Genomic DNA, 20541 nt, shown 5'->3' with positions numbered 1-20541 from the left:
ACAAAATCAATTATGTAATATTCTATATATGGTCAGATTTCTATATTCATTACCTGATTTGATTTCCTGAATTAATTGTCAAAATATTCTGACAATTAATGTGGCGCAGATACTGATGGAGTATCTCACCTATAAATATAGGGTCTCGGTCCCCGAGCTCCTCACTCATTCTGAATCCATTCAGCAAATTCCATCTAAAGAGAGTTGAGAGAGCGAGGAAGCCCGAACTCCAATACTGAAGCTATCGCAGGGATTGAAGCTCAAAGATCAATGGCTGGAGGTACATCGATCCTTTCATTGCATATATTATTGATATGATTACATTTTATTTTCCGCAATTCATATCATTGTATATGCTATATTATATACACTATATATATAGTCTAACAGTTGGTATCAGAGCGGATTTATCTCTGCCTTGATTTTATTTGAGTTTCATATATATATATACATACATATACTGTTCATATATATACATATTTGTTTTCGGTTCTGTATATATATATTTATATTCATACCATTTATATTATATATACTTTTTAATCAGTATATACATATATATATATATATTTTATTGTTCATATATACATATATATTATATACTCATACATTCGTACGTGTATATATATATATTTTATATGTATATATGTTTATATATATATTGTATATTATATATATGTTTTGTCACATAATAATAATCATAATATTCATTTTTTTATTATGTGATATATACATGCATATATATATATATACATGCGTATATATAATCACGATCGGTCTATGGTTTTGTTTTTTCCTTTTTTCATTTTTGGTGTTTATTTCGAATTCTATATACATTACTATATTCGTATAGTATTATAGATCGATCTAAGCATTGAAAATTCATTGAAAAACTTAAAGATGGAAAAAATTTTCAGTTAAAACTTTTTCGGACCCGATTAGTTTCGTGATATTAAAGTATATATTTTTTCGTGTTTTCGTGCATAAAATCTATGTGGATCTCTTTATTATTTGATTTAGAACATTTTAGATTTGAAAACACGCAATTTGGTCGTCGGAAACGCAATTTCCGATCGGGTTTGGAGTCGGGTTCGACGGACCGCGTGCGAAAAAACGGGTCAAAATCGACCGGTTCGCCGAAGAAGACGACGCAAAACGACATGTCGTTTGGAGAAAACGACGTGTCGTTTGGCGTAAAACGACGTGTCGTTTGCATGGCACATTGCAGCTGTCGTTGTTGAAAAACGACATGTCGTTTCTCACATTGTGGAAAACGACATGTCGTTTATACTCTTATGAATCAGCCCTGCATTGAAAAAACGACGTGTCGTTTTTACGTTAGGGAAAACGACGTGTCGTTTTCTTCTTCATTTTCGCTTCAAATTTTGGAAAAACGACGTGTCGTTTTGCTCTTTGCAAAAACGACATGTCGTTTGGCAAGATGGTTTTTTCAAAAAAAAAAAAAAAAAAAAAAGGGAAAAATTCCGAATTTTTCTTTTATAATTTTTTATTTTTTTTTTGAATATTAATTATTTTCCCATTTCAGTGTTAATTTAGTCAATAAATTGCATTTAGTTAATTTTCCGTTTTTGTTTAATACATATATTTAGTATAAATTGAAAATGGACATTTGTTTAAATTTGGTAATTTATTACATGATTTATTTAGGCATGTAAAAATTGTGCTAATTTGTGCATTTAATTAAATATTACCAAATTTATGCAATTTATTGTCTAAATTAATTTTGAAAAATCTGCCATTAATTTCATATTAAGGAATTTGCATTTAATTAATGATCATACATTAATTGTATTATTTTGTATTTAATTGACAAATTTATGTTTAATGCAATTAATTTAGATTTGTATGATTTAAATGCTATACATAAATTCCTTTTATAGTGCTAGATATATTTAGAAATATTCAAACATTAGGATAGGTTGAATATTTTATTTAGCAATTAAGTTTCATAAAACTTCATAAAATTATTCATAAAATATTCATAAAACTTAATAAAATGAATAAAATATGAATAAAACGTAAGTAGTTTTGTGGTTTGACATAAGAAAACATGAACCTGGGACAAATGCTCATATCTAGAACGGTTTTTAATGATCTTCGGACGACCACACTAGGAGCACTAATCTCAGTGATTGTCTATTATGTTAATAACGAAATTACTTTTAGGTAGAGCCCAATACCTAATGTCTAAAGTGAAAATATAATTTTTTATAATTAGGGAGTAGCCACAGCATCTTTAATTATATAAAATTATATATTAATTAAAATTCACCTTAATGGACAAAACTTGTAATTAATTATTTGGATATAATAATTTTACCCCACAGGGATTTTATTATATTTTTATAATTAATTAGGATAATATATTAAGTTAAATTCTCTTAATTTACCCCACAGGGAGTTATGAGGATTTGAATTAATAGTGTTATCACAAATTTTAATTAAAGATAGATTTCATTCCTCCATTATTTCTAAATTAAATACTTCTTTAAATCTATCATAAAGTTCATCTAATTTTATTAGATTTAAAATTTAGCCCACAGGCAATTTTAGATTTAATAAAATTTTCATCTTCATCATGTTTCTACATTGGTAAAACATGAATTCATTAAAGCCTCAATTCTTTTAACATCTAAATTTTTTGTAATCCTATTCTTGCAGCTATTTCATCCACCTCTAAATATGCTGAAATCACTAGTGAAATCCCTGAGCTTAGGAGTGACAACTTCAAAATCTGGAAGGAACGAGTTCTTCTCCACCTTGCTTGCACTGACATGGATTATGCAATAAGGAAAGATGAACCAGCTGCTATCACTGATACTAGCACTGCTGCTGAGATTGCACTGCGTGAAAAGTGGGAGCAATCTAATCGTCTCTGCATCATGTTCATTATGTCCAGAATTCCTATGGGAATGCGTGGATCGGTGGAGCCACCACGAGAAGGTGAAAGACTTTATCAAAGTTATGGATGAGCGAGTTTGACACTTCGTATAAATCTTTATTCATCAACCTCATCCAAGAGTTCTCGTCCACAAAACTCACCTAATGTTAAAGGAGTTCGAGAACATATTTCTAAAATGAGGGACATCACTGCTCATTTGAAGAAACTCGACGTTATCATTCCTGATACCTTCCTGGTTCATTACATCCTTCACAATCTTCCTCCACAGTACGGGCCTTTTAAAATTTCCTACAACACACATAAAGAAAAATGGACTATCAATGAATTGATGACCATGTGTGTTCAAGAGGAAGCCAGGCTCCTACAGGAGCAAGGAGAAAGTGTTCACCTGACCACTCAACCTAAGAAACGCAAGCCATTCAAGAAGAACAAAGGGAAAAAGCCCATGGCTCCCAAGGCTGCCATAAAGAAAGATTCCATCAAATGTTTCTTTTGTAAACAAAAGGGACATGCTAAAAGTGGAGTGCGGCAGTTCAAGAAATGGATGGATGACAAAGGTAATCCAATTTCCTTAGTATGTTATGAATCTAATATGGCTAATGTTAATCTTAACACATGGTGGATTGATTCCGGTTCAACAATTCACATAACAAATTCCTTGCAGGATATTCAAAATCTAAGGAAGCCAGTGGCAAGTGAGCAAAGCATTTTATCTGGAAACAAGATGGGCTCACATGTGGAAGCTATTGGAACATGCAATTTAGTTTTAAGTAATGGTTTTATTTTAAAGTTAGAAAAGACCTTTTATGTACCAAGTTTCTCTAGAAACTTGATTTCAGTTTCAAGACTTATACCCTTTGGTTTTTCCTTTACATTTTCAGACAAATATTTTAATTTATATTATAAATCTGAATGTGTTGGAAATGGTATTTTGTCTGATGGTCTTTACTGCCTTAATTTACAAAATAATACCACTAATAATGTTATGCATGTTCACGCTGGCACTAAAAGATGTGTTATGAAAGAGGATTCCTGTACATTGTGGCACGGAGATTGGGACATATCTCCATTGATAGAATTAAAAGGTTGGTAAAAGATGGGGTACTCAATACCTTAGATTTTATCGACTTTGATACTTGTGTGGATTGCATTAAGGGAAAGCAAACCTCCAAGTCCGTCAAAACCGGTGTCCATAGGAGTTACGAAATATTAGAAATCATACATACTGATATATGTAGTCCAGATATGGAGTCACATGGTCAGAAATACTTCATCTCATTCATAGATGATTACTCACGCTACATGTATATCTACTTACTTCATAATAAAAGTGAAGCATTAGATGTCTTTAAGATATTTAAAGTCAAGTAGAGAAACAATGCAACAAGCAAATTAAGATAGTGAGATCGGATAGAGGAGGTGAGTATTATGGTAGATACACGAGAAGATGGACAAGCACCAGTGCATTTGCGAAGTTTCTTGAAGAAAATGGGATTGTTGCCCATTACACCTTGCCCGTACACCCGAGCAAAATGGTGTTGCGTAAAGAAGAAACCGAACATTAATGGACATGGTGCGGAGTATGCTTAGTAGCAACTCTAACCTTCCTAAATCCTTGTGGATCGAAGCATTAAAGACATCCGTGTACATATTAAACCGAGTTCCAACAAAGGCGCCTCAAAAACTCCTTTTGAATTATGGAAAAGTTGGAAACCAAGTTTGAATCATGTACGCATTTGGGGATGTCCATCTCGAAGTCGAATATATAATCCACAAGAGAAGAAATTGGACCCAAGGACCACAAGCGGATTCTTTATAGGGTACGCCGAAAAGTCTAAAGGTTACAAGTTTTATTGTCCATCTCATAGCACAAGAATTGTGGAATCAAGGAATGCAAAATTTCTTGAGAATGCCTTGATCGATGGGAGTGATCAATCAAAGGACTTAGGTCCCGAGAAAGATCCTTCGTAACCTTCCACTTCAAAAGCAAGATTGATAATGGTTAACACTCCTATAGTTCAAACGAATGTTGAACAACCATTACCAATCACCGAAGATCCACAAGTTGGTAATGATAATCCAAAGTAGATCAAAATGTTCAAGAGTTGCTCGCAACCGTTGAACAACCCGCCGAACTCCGCTCGCCGCTCCACAAGAGCCTGTTGGTGAAGTCTTAAGAAGATCTACTAGACCTATCAAACCAAGGATTTATAAAGACTATGTTGTGTATTTATTAGAATCGATATTGGAATTGGAAATGATCCGTAAACGTTTTTACAAGCTATGAACGGTAGAGAATCAAAATTGTGGTACAATGCTATGGATGATGAAATGAATTCTATGAGGTGCAACGAGTACGGGAACTTGTAAAGTTGCCTAATGGGGCGAGAGCTATTGGCCGTAAATGGGTCTATAAAACTAAGAAAGACTCATTAGGCAACACCGAGAGGTACAAAGCGAGACTTGTTGCTAAAGGATTCACTCAAGAGGAAGGAATTGACTATACAGAGACTTTTCTCTCCGTATCAAAGAAAGATTCCCTCGAGTCATCTTGGCATTAGTTGCTCATTTTGATTTAGAGCCGGAGCAGATGGATGTAAAACCGCTTTTCCGAATGGTGATCTAGAGGAGGAGGTATACATGAAACAACCGAAGGATTCACCTCTAGTGAAGGTCAGGATTTGGTATGCAAGCTCAAGAAGTCCATCTATGGATTAAAACAAGCATCCCGCCAATGGTCTTTAAAATTTCATGATGTCATCTCTTCCTTTGGATTTGAAGAGAATGTCATGGATCAATGCATATACCTGAAGGAAAGTGGGAGTAAAATTTGTTTTCTTGTTTTATATGTGGACGATATTCTTCTTGCATCCAATGATAAAGGGTTGCTACGTGAAGTGAAACAATTTCTTTCAAAGAACTTTGAGATGAAAGACATGGGTGAAGCATCCTATGTCATAGGCATTAAGATTCATAGAGATAGATACCGAGGTATCTTAGGTTTATCTCGAAGCCTACATCAACGTAGTTTTAGAAAGATTTCATATGAAAGATTGTTCACCGAGCGTTGCACCAATTACGAAGGGTGATAAATTAAATTTGAGCCGGTGCCCAAAGAATGATTTTGAAAGAGAACAAATGAAGAACATTCCTTATGCTTCGCCGTCGGAAGCCTAATGTATGCTCAGTGTGCACAAGACCCGACATTGCTTATTCGTCGGAATGTTAGGAAGATTTCGTAGTAACCGGGGATAGACCACCGGAAAGCCGCAAAGAAAGTAATGAGGTATCTTCGTGGTACTAAGGATTACAAACCGATGTTCAAACGAACCGACAATCTAGAAGTAGTTGGCTACTCGGACTCGATTCATTTCGGGTTGCACCGATTCACGTAAATCTACATCTGGTTACGTGTTTATGTTTCTTTGGTGGAGCCGTGTCTGGAGGAGTAACAAACAAACCTTATCGCTACTTCTACTATGGAGGCCGAGTTCGTTTCTTGTTTTGAGGCTACATCACATGGTGTATGGCTAAAGAGTTTCATTTCGAGCCTTAGAGTGGTTGATTCCATTGCAAGGCCGCTAAAGATGTTCTGTGACAATTCAAATTTGTTTTCATGGCTAAGAACAACAAAAGTGGAAGTCGAAGCAAGCACATCGACATTAAGTACTTAGCAATTAGAGAACGTGTTAAGGAAAATAAAGTGGTCATTCAACACATTAGCACTGAATTGATGATTGCCGATCCTATGACAAAAGGCTTGCCACCTCATAAATTCAAGGATCATGTAGAGAACATGGGACTTGGTTCCCTTATGTAATTTGTACAAATAAAGTTATTATTAATGAAACTCTTATTTTGATTTTTCTCATATTTATGCGCATCTTAATTTTACATTTGAGAAAAATTTCAGAGGACCTGAATAAACATAAGGTTTAGGGTTTATTCACTTAAGTACATTGCCACATAAAGTACATTGTTATATAATAAATGTATTGTAATACATGGAAGATAATACTCGATTCATAATGAGGACATGTCGCTATGATTCGTATGTTTATTATATAATGAGGAACGTTGGGTTTGAATATTTTAGTTTAAATGCTGACCAAGTGGGAGAATATTAGAATATTTTTATTTTTGGAAATTATTTTCTAATTAAGGAAATGATTTTCTATTTAAGGAAATAAATAAATAATTGATTTTCTGATAAATGAATATTTTATATTCATTGAATCTGAACAAAATCAATTATGTAATATTCTATATATGGTCAGATTTCTATATTCATTACCTGATTTGATTTCCTGAATTAATTGTCAAAATATTCTGACAATTAATGTGGCGCAGATACTGATGGAGTATCTCACCTATAAATATAGGGTCTCGGTCCCCGAGCTCCTCACTCATTCTGAATCCATTCAGCAAATTCCATCTAAAGAGAGTTGAGAGAGCGAGGAAGCCCGAACTCCAATACTGAAGCTATCGCAGGGATTGAAGCTCAAAGATCAATGGCTGGAGGTACATCGATCCTTTCATTGCATATATTATTGATATGATTACATTTTATTTTCCGCAATTCATATCATTGTATATGCTATATTATATACACTATATATATAGTCTAACATTTTGGTCTTCAAGTGTTTTCTTACAATGAGCTGGAGAGAGCGACAGAGGGATTCAAGGATGAGCTTGGAAGAGGCTTGTTTGGAGCAGTTTATAAAGGGACTTTATTGTATGGTGGTGAAAATAGAGCGATTGCTGTGAAAAGACTCGAGAAGTTTGTGGAAGAGGGGATAAGAGAGTTTCGAGCAGAAATGTCGGCCATTGGAAGGACTCACCACAGGAACTTAGTTCAATTGCTTGGTTTCTGTATTGAAGATTCTAAAATGCTTCTTGTTTATGAATTCATGAGCAATGGCTCTCTTTCAGATCTCCTCTTCAAGGCCACTAAACAACCTTCATGGAAAGATAGAGTGAGGCTCATTCAGGAAGTGGCTAAAGGGGTACTCTATCTGCACGAAGAATGCGCGGTCCATATCATACACGGCAATTTGAAATCCCAAAATATTTTGCTAGATGAAAGTTGGACTGCAAAGATCTCTGATTTTGGTTTCTCGAGGCTATTATTGATGCCAAGCCATGTCCAAATGTCCAAGGCGTTAGTTGAAGAAAGAGCAGCGTACTCTGCTCCTGAATGGCAGAAAAATGCAGTAATGTCAGTTAAAGTTGATGTTTTCAGCTTTGGAGTAGTGCTTTTGGAGACCATCTTTTTTAAAATGAACACAGATGTGAAGGTTTCTGAGAATGAAGAGATGGTTCTCTATCGTCGAGTTTATAATTGGTACAAGGCTGGAGAGTTGTTAAAGCTGGTGGAAGGTGAAAGAAATGTTGATGTAAGAACACTAGAAAGATTGGTGAGAGTGGGCCTTTGGTGCACTCAAGATGATCCTGATTTGCGCCCTTTGATGAAGACTGTCATCTTAATGTTAGAAGGCACGGTGGACGTTCCTCGTCCCCCTACTTAATTTCTCAGAGCTTAGCTAGCTCCCCTTTATATATTAACAGCTGATATGAATATAATGATATGTAGTTTGTGTTATTTATTTTGGTGTATTGAATTGCATGCTTTGTGTAACAAAGTTTGTTAGGGAGGGATTGAAATTTACGTACATGTATTTGTTTCAATCTTTCCATTGTCTAACTATTAATTCAGAAGCTTATGAAGGTAATATGTATGTATATTTTTATATTAAAGGGATCGTAGCTAAGTTGGAGGGTTTTCGCTATCATGGGTATGCTGCTACTGCGTTGAGATGTGAAAAAGTCTTTATTGTTTATGTTTATATCCTCAATATTTTATTCCTTCTTCATATACACGTTGGTGGATGTAAGTTGTCCCTATATATATGTTTTGAGAGTACCTCTTCATTACCAAACTTCATTTTGAATCATACATAAGGAAAAAAGAAAAAAGAAAAATCCAATACACAATGGACAAAAATTTTATATGATACAACCAAAATATGGAACCATTAAGAGAAAAAAGAGGTCTATTCCCTTTTTGATCTCCAATTTGCTACCAGAGTTGTATCGAAAAACAATACATACAGGGAGCAATGAAGGTATTACTTTTGTCCTTATGATAAGAAATTTGACAAAAGAAAAAAAAAAAAAGACTAGATCGATTGTTGTCTGTGTTTGTTATTGTCATGATAAATTAGTATTTGATTGAGGTGAAACTTTGATTTCATACTCTCAATTTGTAACTACATTGCCATTTTAAAATTAGTGAAAAAAGTAATTGAATAACTTGATAGGTTGTGATATTGTTTTTTCTTTCTTTTCTTGAGTGCAAAGCATGTTGAATTAGATTAATAGAAATATATATCTCACTGTTAGTGTGTATAAAAAGATTGATATTAAATAACAAGTCAAATTCAGTTTCTTTAAAGTTGGCTATTACATTTGGCCTTATCAGTTTTAAGCCTGGGGTGACGATAAGAATTGTGAAGAACCTAAGAATGTGTGTGGATTATCATGGAATGGAAAAATAGAGAAGTAGTTGTTATAACCCAGTTCCACCATTTCAGGCACGTATCATGTTCATGTAAAGATTATTGGTAGAAGTATAATAACAATGCATTGCTTAGTTTCTTTGAACTGCTTTCTTGACTTAATAAAAATTTGAGTTTCTTTGAACATTGCAAACAGTAAAAAAAATAATAATAGCATTTTCATTATGTAAAAAGAGCATATTTTATGAGCTGACAAACATGTAAAAAAACAGTTTCTATCAGTTGAAAAAAATACTAAAATGAGCAGATTTTAAAAGCTCCCAAACCAGCAATTTATGTAACAATTGAGAGCTCAAAAACCATTAAAAAGAGTAGCAATTGAGATCTCAAAACCAGTAAAATGACTGCTGAAAAACCAGTAATTTGAGTAGTGATTAAAGCTCAAAAACCAGAAAAAAACTGTTGAAAATGTGACTAAAATGAGTAGCAATTGAGAGCTCAAAAACCAAATAAAGGCAGTTGAAAATGTGACTAAAATGAGTAGCAATTGAGAGCTCAAAAACCAGTAAAAAGAGCTCGAAAACCAGTAAAAATACTGTTGAAAACCAGTAATTTATCAATAATTAACTACTGGTTTAACATTTTATTTGAACTACTTTGCTATAAGAAATTCATTGCTCAAAAACCACTTAAAGAATCAAGATTTTACTGTTTCATACCAGTAGAAAAGGGACCATTTTCTAATTTAACATTTAAATGCTTAATTTTTAGATCAATAATAAACAAACTTTTTAACTTAAACAAATTCATATATTTGTTCATCATTTCTAAACATCCACTACAACATCATGTACAAAAAAAGGAATCACATACCAAGCTTAACATTGTACTTCAAAAAAAAAAGTTCAATACAAAGGCCCTTTAGCCAACACAATCATACCCAACTTAACATTGTACTTTACCAAAATAAAATGTAACAATCATAACTACGATAAAACATATGTATTAAAATGATCACTACAGGGCATTAGGTGGTTGTTGGGATGAACTAGCTTCTCTTGCCATTTGCTTCATTCTCCTCTTATTTCTCTTCACAGTTTCAGGGTTTGGATTTTTTTTGGGGGGACGACCCTTCCTTTTCTTCTCAGTAGGAGGATCCTAAGACAAGTCATTTAAATAGGTTATAGTTACAATTCATGAAATTACAATTCAAATAGAAGTTTGGTTGGAAGAAATATACCTGAGTGACTTTTTGGTTCTTACAACTAGTTTTGATATGCCCTCGTTGTTTGCAGTTGGAACACTGGTTGATTTGTGGCGTTTTTCTCAATTTAGTTGCACATGCTGGAGGTTCATTCACTTCTCTATTCCTTGATGTTTTGGGCCTCCCAGGTAATACAGTTTCAAAAAGAGGAAGGATTGGATTTTTGCCTTCGTTCTCCCATTCATCAGGACTAGGCATTGGTGCAATACCCTTTGCATAGGTAGCTTCAAAGGCTTCCTTCTTGTAGCAAGGATCTACAAATTCGTAGGCATCAAGATTAGGAAACCACAAAGAAGCTAAAGCATGACCACATGGTATACCTGTTAGATCAAATGATCTACATGTACATGTTCTTGTCTCTAAATTAACAGATAATATAGACCCGTTATGTAGGTAACTTGAAATGATCCACCAATTGACTTAGTACAAATGCATTGTTGTGCTACTGTTGAACGAGAAAAAAAATTTATTATTATTTCATTATTTCTTAAAAAAAAGAAGAAATAATTGGTTTTAAAAGAATAATAATAAAAAAAAATAATCAGTCAAGTAGAGAGAGGAAAAATAGGAGATTCCCTCCACTCTCTCAACTTCAATGTGTGCCAAAACCTCAACCCTGAGGTGGCAACTTTTGTGGGCACAGCAGAACCCAAAACTTTCAATGAGCTCATTTCGAAGGCCTGCAACGTTGAAATACAAATTTCTCGGCAAAGGGGTGGCAAACCCTCACCGACATTCGAAAACAAAAAGCCATTCAAGAAGGGAGAATCAATGGCAACTTTTATCAATACCGGACACAAAGATAAAGGGAAGGCACGAGAGCCACAAAATAAATTAACTCTCAAAGAAAGGAAGGAAGTTAAGTATTCATTCGACGATGATGACGTCGACCAAATTTTCGATGAGTTGTTAAAAGCTAAGGCAATACGACTCCCCGAGCCGAAACGACCCAACGAGGTTGGTATGACAAATGATCCAAATTATTGTTGGTACCACCAAATTGTGAGTCACCCATGTTAGAAATTTATTAGGGTCACAATTGTATATATAAAATGTGTGTTGGGTCATCAAATAAATAAGTCAAATTTATGTGGTCTATTTTGGAATAAAGTTTATAACTTAAAGGCATGATTGTCATGATTTTAATATGTGGATACCATAAGGACAATTTCTATTTTGATGAGGGGCCAAATAGAAATAGTCAAAAATATTGCCAACAGTTTTGTCTGTTGGTAATATAACAGGTAATGGTCCCCATTTGCATCAGATCGTATCTTTTCACTCTTGTATCCCCATCACCAAGAGCAAAAGTTTCAGAAAAAGGTTTGATGCAAATTGGAATATCATACCAATTAAAGATCATTTAAAGGTCGATTTTATAGACTCCGGTACGCTTCCGCTATTCCTTAATCTTATTGTTTGATTCTCTTGAATTAATTAGGGCTATATTCAGAGTTTACAGTATTCTAACATGTGGTATCAGAGCATCCCTAAATTAATTCTTTAGGATTTGTAGTAATTTGGTCTTCCATTAAATTATTATTTTTACATTTGGAATATTTAATTAATCATGCTATATAGATATGTCCCACCGCTGGAAATTTGTTTTGAGTTTCAAATCTGGTTAATATATATTGCGATTGAAGTTGTTTTTCATGTATATAATGCGATGATATATGAAATGAAAGTTTTACAAAGCATTTACATAATGCTTTACGATTGAATATATATTTTGCCGCATATATCTATTGCTTTACTATTGCAATAGTCAGCCACATATATGTGCGATAGAAACTTTCACATATTGAAAGTTTTGGTTTTGTTTGGTGATATCGACATATGAGAATATATATATATATATATATATGTTGGTTTATCAATTTGGATTATAGCATTTTAATTGCACTCACGGTGGGATACCAATTTGCGATACAGATATATAGCTTACTGTTTGCAATATCAATATGCTTTCCATTGATGACTGTTTTGTTTTATATATAAACTAGTAAATATCCCGTGCTTCGCAGCGGATATATAAAATATTTTAAATTATATGTAAAAATAAATTGTGTATTTTAATTAAAAATAATTACTTAGTAAAATTATATTAAAATTTTAACTTTACTATTAAAAAATTTGTGACGTAAATATTTAAAATATTAAATTTGTTACTAATAAATACCGGAATTCAAAAAATAGTAGCATAAATCTTCATTTATGGTTTAATTTTTATTCTGATGATATGTTAATTTGAAGTTGTGATGATATTTTTTAAATATGATTTGAAAAATAATAATAAAATAGTAAGAAAATAAAATAATATGTCCATGATATTATTAAATATTATTTTTTAAAAAAAATTAAAAAAAAAAAAAATAGAACCAACATACCAACATCATCGTGTATGATCTTTTTTAAATATTGTTAATAGTTAACAACATTTTATATAATTAAGAGTGAATACTTTCAAAAAAAAAATAATAAAATAGTAAAAAAAAATAGAACAATAGTAAAAATAGTAAAAGATGAATATTTTATATGTGCATTGTATTTTTAAATATCACTTTTTTTTTTAAAAAAAAAAATAGAACCAAGACACCACGCTTAATGTGGTAAGTTTAATATATATATATATATATATATATACATACTAGCAAAAAGCTACGTGCAAGGCATATATACTAAATTTTATGCTAGTTTTTTTCTATGTTAGTTGAAAGTGATACAATTAAAAATTAAAGAAAATATATTATTAGGGGAGATTATTATTATGTATATCTAAATATTATAGTTTATAATGTTGTCAATTAAAAGTGAATACCGAATGCAATATATTAATGTTTAAGAAAGCTTGATGATTTAAATATGTTCTTAAGTTAATCCAAAAATAAATTAAAAATTGATGTTTCAATACTTAAAGAAACATTACTTAAATGGGTGTAAGATAAAAAGAAAATTAAAAAGCCGTCTCTAAATTATTGATAATTGAAGATAGCATTTGTCTAAAAATTGTAGATAAGAAAACTAATGATAGTCATTGGTGGATTTCAATCTTCATTTGCTTCGATAGAGACAATAGTGTAATTTTTGTATTTCGCACTTTTCATTCTAGCCGGGTCCGCATATATCTGGATTGTCCATTTTTTTGTTGATAAATTGAATATGGTAGTGTCGATAAAGCGGCGGTGTTCCTGTAAACCGTGATGAATTTTCATTTAAAATGATTAGACATGGTGTGCATAGCTTATTTAATTAAAAAAATCAACTTATGAAAGGCATGTAAAACTATTTTATTTTTTTTAAAATTACACCTTTGCAGTATATTTCATTAGTTGGGCAGCAGTACACGAATATATTTTTTCCACAATATCTGCGAACATGACAGCAAATAGGCTCTTTGTATTGTCATCAAGTTCAACATATGCTATAGCACTGTAAAATGCATAATAAGATTGTTAATATCTTTTTTTTTTTTTTTAAAAAAAAAAAATTTAACTTAATTTCAATAACATCATATGTTTTTTGTGATATACCGTGGTGTAGGAAATCCTTCCTGGCCGCATGTTGGCTTGTCACATATAATTTTTTTCATTGCATTGTATAAATCTATTTTTTTATGACATGAGTCACATGACATGTAATAAAAACTCTCGACAGTATCAGTTATTTTTATTGCCGCCTCAATCCAAAAATATTTTTTCTACATCCAAATCAAATGGTGTTAATAATAGTTAGATATTGAAATAAAAGTTTTATAAAGTAAATATTGTAGTAGTCTTTACCTCATTCAGTTGCAGATTTTTCGTCAACTCTGAAATTTAGATGTTAGTCACTATTTCGCTAATATATTTAATTGTGCTTCTAATTTATGAGCACGTGATCAAAAACAGTGCTGTAATGTACTCTCTAATTTATTTATTTATTTTTTTTTTGCATCTAATGCCTCAAGTTTAATTATGATAAGTTTTGGTGGGTTTTAGTAAATATTTTTCTTTTTCTGGTTTGCATTAATAGCTAGAACATGGAGAAATTAATAAGATTGGCATTCCTTTTTGTCGCAGCATGTACAAAGCAGCATAATTATAATAATGCTTTAAGTTGCTTTTTATAAATTTTATGGCTTCTTAATTATACTGTATGTGCTAAAATATAACTTTTTCTTTTAATGAGTATTTTTATAGGAAAATGGTAATTCTAGAAGAGAATAAGAGAAGAAGAAGAGAAAAATCGATGTACAACAGCAAAAACCCAATCGTATATTTTTTTTAAAAAAATTTAATGGGTTTTATTTTATTTATTTTATTATATATAAATAAAAAGTGGCCCATAAATTTCTCATAAATTATTTTATTTTTAATAATAAATCATTTTATTTTTAATATAAATAAATAGTCACCCATGAATTTCTCATAAACCAAGAATTCGGTAAAATATTCTGTTAAATTTAACGATGTTAATAGGTTTGATCTCCCGTTAACAATTAAACCCAAAAAATTAAACAATCTTTTTTTAAATTAAAAAAAAAATCATCTTAGCCACATATCTCTCTAACAAACCGTAAAATATTTGAAATTTTACGAATAAGTCCTCCGTTAACCCTAAGAAAAAGAAAAATATAACCAATTAATAAATCTTCTAACCCTAACTATCAAAAACTAATCACATAGTTCTGATCCTAATTTCTCTCTCAATAACAATATTTTCTAGAACCATTAAATTATGTTAACCCCTGAGTATAGTAGTACTAATTTTGTATACAATCTTATAATTTCGGCCCCACAAGATGATATTCTTATGTATAAACTTAGAATCATGTTCAAGTTGTTCTGGAAGCTGATTAATTTCGTGGAAATTTATTTTTGCTAACCATTTTAATCAACTGCTCCTTTACTATCTACCATGATATTTTTGTCCTTTACAATAATGGCACGTTTACTATACAGTAATCAGAATCGGAATAAATTAATGGAGAAATGTAACGGAATAAATGAAAAATAATCGGAATCAATATTTGTAATATGTTGTTTACTAAAATTTTTTAGAAATGGAATAGTTGTGATTTATCTTGTTTACTTTATTAGGAAACGTAATCGGAATGCTTAAATTGACTAAATTGCCCTTTTGAGTTAAACTATATTATATGGTAGTTATTTTGCAAGACATATTTTAAAGGACAAAATTGTCATTATATATTTAATATTAAAAAATAAAATAAAAATAATAAAAATCCATTACCCTTAATGGCATTCCTTACAAAATTGGTGGGAGAAGTTCTCCCTTTCTTTTCTCCCTTATTTAATCAACTTCTCCCTTTCCTAATTTTAATAATGCAAGTAAACAAATGTAAGGGAATGATTACCTTACTATTGTTAAATTTCCTCCCTTCTAATAACTAATGTCACTTCTACCCAGGTTTTTGAAGGAACATCTGGCATCGACAACAAGTTTACAACTGTGCAGTTTACTGGAGAGGTATTAAGCCTATTATTTCATATTACATTGTTAAGCAAGGCCAAGGATAACATGACCAGACTGCTTTTTGCTTAGCTTGTTTATCATCATTAATCTGTCAATGTTTTGAACACCTTTTTCCTGGCTATCTTTGCAGGTTCTAAAAACTCCAGTCTCCTTGGATATGCTTGGATGCATTTTCAATGGTTCTGGAAAACCTATTGATAATGGCCCCAATGGAGAATTTCCACTCCTATAAAGTAATCAAAGGCTTTACAATCTATGTTACCTACTATACATTTCTCACATCATGGTTTTTATTTGACCATTTTCTATTTAGGAACTATCTTTATTTGTTCCTACTATATATTGTATTATTGTCATTTGTAGTTGGAGTAAACATGGATAGAACTCATGCGCCTGTAAACTGTTCGATATAATTCCTTAATGACTATTAAATCACTATTTTACCTTGATCACATCGTTTAAATTATGTTAACCCCTGAGTATAGTAGTACTAATTTTGTATACAATTGTTCGTATGTTCTGTACTAATTAATTTATTTTTTTTTGCAGAAGAGAAAGTTTGGGATACAAGGGAGTGACTATTTTTTGCATGGGCCAAAATCAATTAGTACAAATTACATTAACAGTTGTGCATCTTATTATCTTTTCATGAAAAGTGAGATATATTTTGTATAAAATATTGACTGAATTGAATATAAAAATGACAGTGAATATATATGAATATATGTATATAAAAAGTTTTCTTAAGCTATATGAATTTATTCCTGTTAGTAATTTTAGATTGCTGTCTGTGAAAATTTGAGGTCATGTTGTAAGTTTTAAAATTTACGATTTTGATAAGAATGAGAGGTCATTGCTACGCTTTACTTATGCTAGGAGAGAGGTAATAAACAATAGACTTTGGTAAACTGTTTTTGAAAGTGAGTACTGAAACTATCTTTATTATGACTCCTACCTTGCATAAGTAAAGCGTAACATACTCAATTATTTTTTTTTCTAAAAACATAAAGCTACAGACTAATTTCATTAACAATCATCAATATAAAATTTAAACTCTATATTAAAAAATACTTTTTTTTTCTAGAAACATAAAGCTACAGACTAATTTCATTAACAATCATCAATATAAATATTCAAGTATGAATAAATCAGAACAATTCAAAATCAGAAGAAATAAATATTTAAGTATTTTAATAAATTCATAAACAAATAAATCAGAACAATTCAAAATCTCAAATAAAGAAAATTAAAAATTTAGATTTATAATCTTTACAAATATGAAAAACTTAAGTAGATCTATTTACCATTGTTGTTGTCGTTGCTTAGTTACTGAATTCTTAAACAAAAACCACTAGAACTTATATAAAACTAATATTTACGTGGCTCGCCACGTAACTCTCATCTAGTAGATTAATATATTGAATGAAATTAATAAAAAATTAAAGAAAATAGAGAATTAAGGAGAAAAAAGAAAGATGACTTTAAAGCATTTTGAGACCGCCACGTCACCGCCTCATACTTCTCTTTTATATAGATATAGATATATATAGATTTATAGAGAGATAATAGATATAGATATTTAATGATTAAATGATGAATAAAATATTTATATATAATTAAAAAAAATAAGAAAATTAAATAATTTTTCTTTATTTTTTTAATATAAAGTATTATACCATTTTTTTTTAAAAAAATATATGTGATTGTTAATTCGTTATTCCATTTTATTTAAATGTATAACTAATAATTAAAGAAAAAAACTAAAATATTTCACTATTCAAAATATTTTTTTTATTTATAAATATATATAATTATATAATAATAAATTTTACACTCTCGAAAATCATTCTTAATATATGTTATATATTTATAAAGAGTATATATTCAGTTAGGTTGGCCTATGCAAACTAATTAATATGTGTGACAATTATAAGGTATTTTATGTGAACAATGTGTTAGTCCAAAGATTGCATATTGTTTGACATAATTTATTGTCAATGTTTGATCACTACAACAAGAGTACCGCTTACAATTAATATTACTGTCCAAAGACTTAATATTAATGTTGTGTTTGGTATCTTGAGATGGGATTAACCATTATTTGAATTTATTGTTTTATTTAGATTCTTATATGAGCATGTTATTTATGTAATTGTATTGTTCTTTTCAGCTGTTGCTAGTGTATCTGCTAACCTTAATTCGGTACCGGTCCTTAATGGTAATAACTTTAAGGACTGGAAGGAGAACATTTTTACTGTTCTTGGCTACATGGATCTTGACCTTGCATTAAGGATGGATCGTCCTGCTCCTCTTATGGATACCAGTACCTCCGAGCAAAGGAGGATATTTGAGAAGTGGGATCGTTCAAACAACATGAGTCTTATGATCATTAAGCGCGACATACCTGAGGCTTTTAGGGGTGCGGTGTCCGAGGAGGTCACCGATGCCACAACTTTCCTTGCTGAAATTGAGAAACGCTTTGCAAAAAGCGATAAGGCAGAAACAAGTACTCTTTTAAAGAAACTTATTTCCATGAAGTTTAAGGGCAAGGAAAATATAAGGGAGTACATTATGGAAATGTCTCACCTTGCTTCAAAGTTGAAGGCACTAAAGCTTGAGCTTTCGGATGACTTGCTTGTGCATTTAGTGCTTATCTCTCTTCCTCCACAATTCAGTCAATTCAAGGTCAGTTACAACTGCCAAAGGGAGAAATGGACTCTTAATGAGCTCATTTCATTTCGTGTTCAAGAGGAAGAAAGATTGAAGCAAGAAAAGACTGAAAGTGCTCATTTGGAAAGCACCTCTAAGGATAAGGGCAAGAAAAGAAAGAATGAGGCTGCTAAGGATAAAGGTCCTGCACATAAGAAACAAACTCAAGCCAATAATGATGATGCTTGTTTCTTTTGTAACATGAAAGGACACATGAAGAAGGAATGTGCTAAGTACATTGCATGGCGAGCAAAGAAAGGTACATTTCTTACTTTGGTCTGTTCTGAGGTAAATTTAGCTTCAGTACCAAGAAACACTTGGTGGTTAGATTCCGGTGCTACTACTAACATCAGTGTTTCTATGCAGGGTTGCCTGAGTTACCGAAAGCCAAATGATGCTGAAAGAAGCATTTATGTGGGAGATGGCAAGTCGGTAAATGTGGAAGCAATAGGGCATTTTAGGTTGTTGTTAAGTATTGGTTACTATTTGGACTTAATAGATACTTTTGTTGTACCGTCATTTAGACGGAATTTGGTTTCTGTTTCTTGTTTGGACAAATTGGGTAATTGTTGTTCATTTGGAAACAATTGTTTCAGTTTATCTATTAATTCAAATACCGTTGGAACTGGTTCTCTTATGGTTTATGACAACTTATATTTGCTTGACACCGTTGCTTCTTATAATGAAACCTTGAATGTTGAATCACGTGGTACTAAGCGTAAAATGGATAATGAGAAATCAAGTTCCTTATGGCACAAACGGTTAGGTCACATCTCTAGAAATAGAGTTGAGCGACTTGTGTCTGATGGAATTTAGATTCAATTGATTTTTCAGACTTTGATGTTTGCATTGAATGCATCAAAGGCAAACAGACCAAAACTAAGAAATTGGGTGCGAAAAGAGCTATAGATGTCTTAGAATTGATACATGTGGATATTTGTGGGCCATTTCCTACACCTTCTTAGAATGGTCAACGATATTTTGTATCATTCATAGATGATTACTCAAGATATGCGTACCTATTTCTACTTCATGAAAAGTCTCAAGTCTTGGAGGTGTTCAAATCTTTTAAGGTTGAAGTTGAGAATCAACTTAGCAAAAGAATAAAGCAAGTCAAGTCTGACCGTGGTGGTGAGTACTATGGCAGATATGACGGATCAGGTGAACAATGTCCAGGACCTTTTGCCAGATATCTAGAGGAGTGTGGAATTGTCCCACAATACACTATGCCAGGATATCCTAGCATGAATGGTGTTGCTGAAAGACGAAACCGTACTCTTAAAGATATGGTAAGGAGTATGATCAATCATTCAACCTTACCAGAATCACTCTGGGGAGAGGCACTTAAGACAGCAGCCTACATTTTGAATAGGGTACCAACTAAAGCAGCTGCAAAAACACCTTATGAGCTTTGGACAGGGCGAAAGCCTAGTCTTAAGCACTTTCATGTTTGGGGATGTCCAGCTGAGGCTAGGGCTTATAGGCCAAATGAAAAGAAGATGGAACCCAAAACTGTGAGCAGCTACTTTATTGGATATTCTGAACGATCTAGGGGTTTCAAGTTTTATGATCCCAAAGTAAAGAATATATTTGAAACGGGAACTGCAAAGTTTTTTGAGGATATTGAGTTTGGGGGGAGAAATACG

The 20541-nt window shown here is 31.9% G+C and overlaps 2 protein-coding genes and 1 long non-coding RNA gene across 3 annotated transcripts; all 3 read left to right on the top strand.

The window, feature by feature from the left end:
- Positions 1-143: 143 nt before the first annotated feature.
- On the top strand, positions 144-8454 carry LOC133036952 (G-type lectin S-receptor-like serine/threonine-protein kinase LECRK3). The gene is made up of 3 exons (XM_061113733.1): positions 144-280; positions 2683-2964; positions 7568-8454. Exons 1-3 carry the CDS (start codon positions 271-273, stop codon positions 8452-8454), a joined length of 1179 nt encoding a protein of 392 aa, XP_060969716.1. The 5' UTR covers positions 144-270.
- A 6995-nt stretch (positions 8455-15449) lies between these two features.
- LOC133037233 (uncharacterized) lies at positions 15450-16944 on the top strand. The gene is made up of 3 exons (XR_009687354.1): positions 15450-16180; positions 16317-16419; positions 16736-16944. It is a non-coding gene; the product is annotated as an uncharacterized LOC133037233 (long non-coding RNA).
- Positions 16945-18301: 1357 nt separating this feature from the next.
- On the top strand, positions 18302-19384 carry LOC133036502 (uncharacterized). Its single transcript, XM_061113044.1, has 2 exons — positions 18302-19154; positions 19262-19384. Exons 1-2 carry the CDS (start codon positions 18455-18457, stop codon positions 19288-19290), a joined length of 729 nt encoding a protein of 242 aa, XP_060969027.1. The 5' UTR covers positions 18302-18454; the 3' UTR covers positions 19291-19384.
- Positions 19385-20541: the final 1157 nt, after the last annotated feature.

Source organism: Cannabis sativa, chromosome 4, assembly GCF_029168945.1.
Source record: "Cannabis sativa cultivar Pink pepper isolate KNU-18-1 chromosome 4, ASM2916894v1, whole genome shotgun sequence".
NCBI lineage: Eukaryota > Viridiplantae > Streptophyta > Magnoliopsida > Rosales > Cannabaceae > Cannabis > Cannabis sativa.
This window is presented reverse-complemented; position numbering and strand designations above follow the sequence as displayed.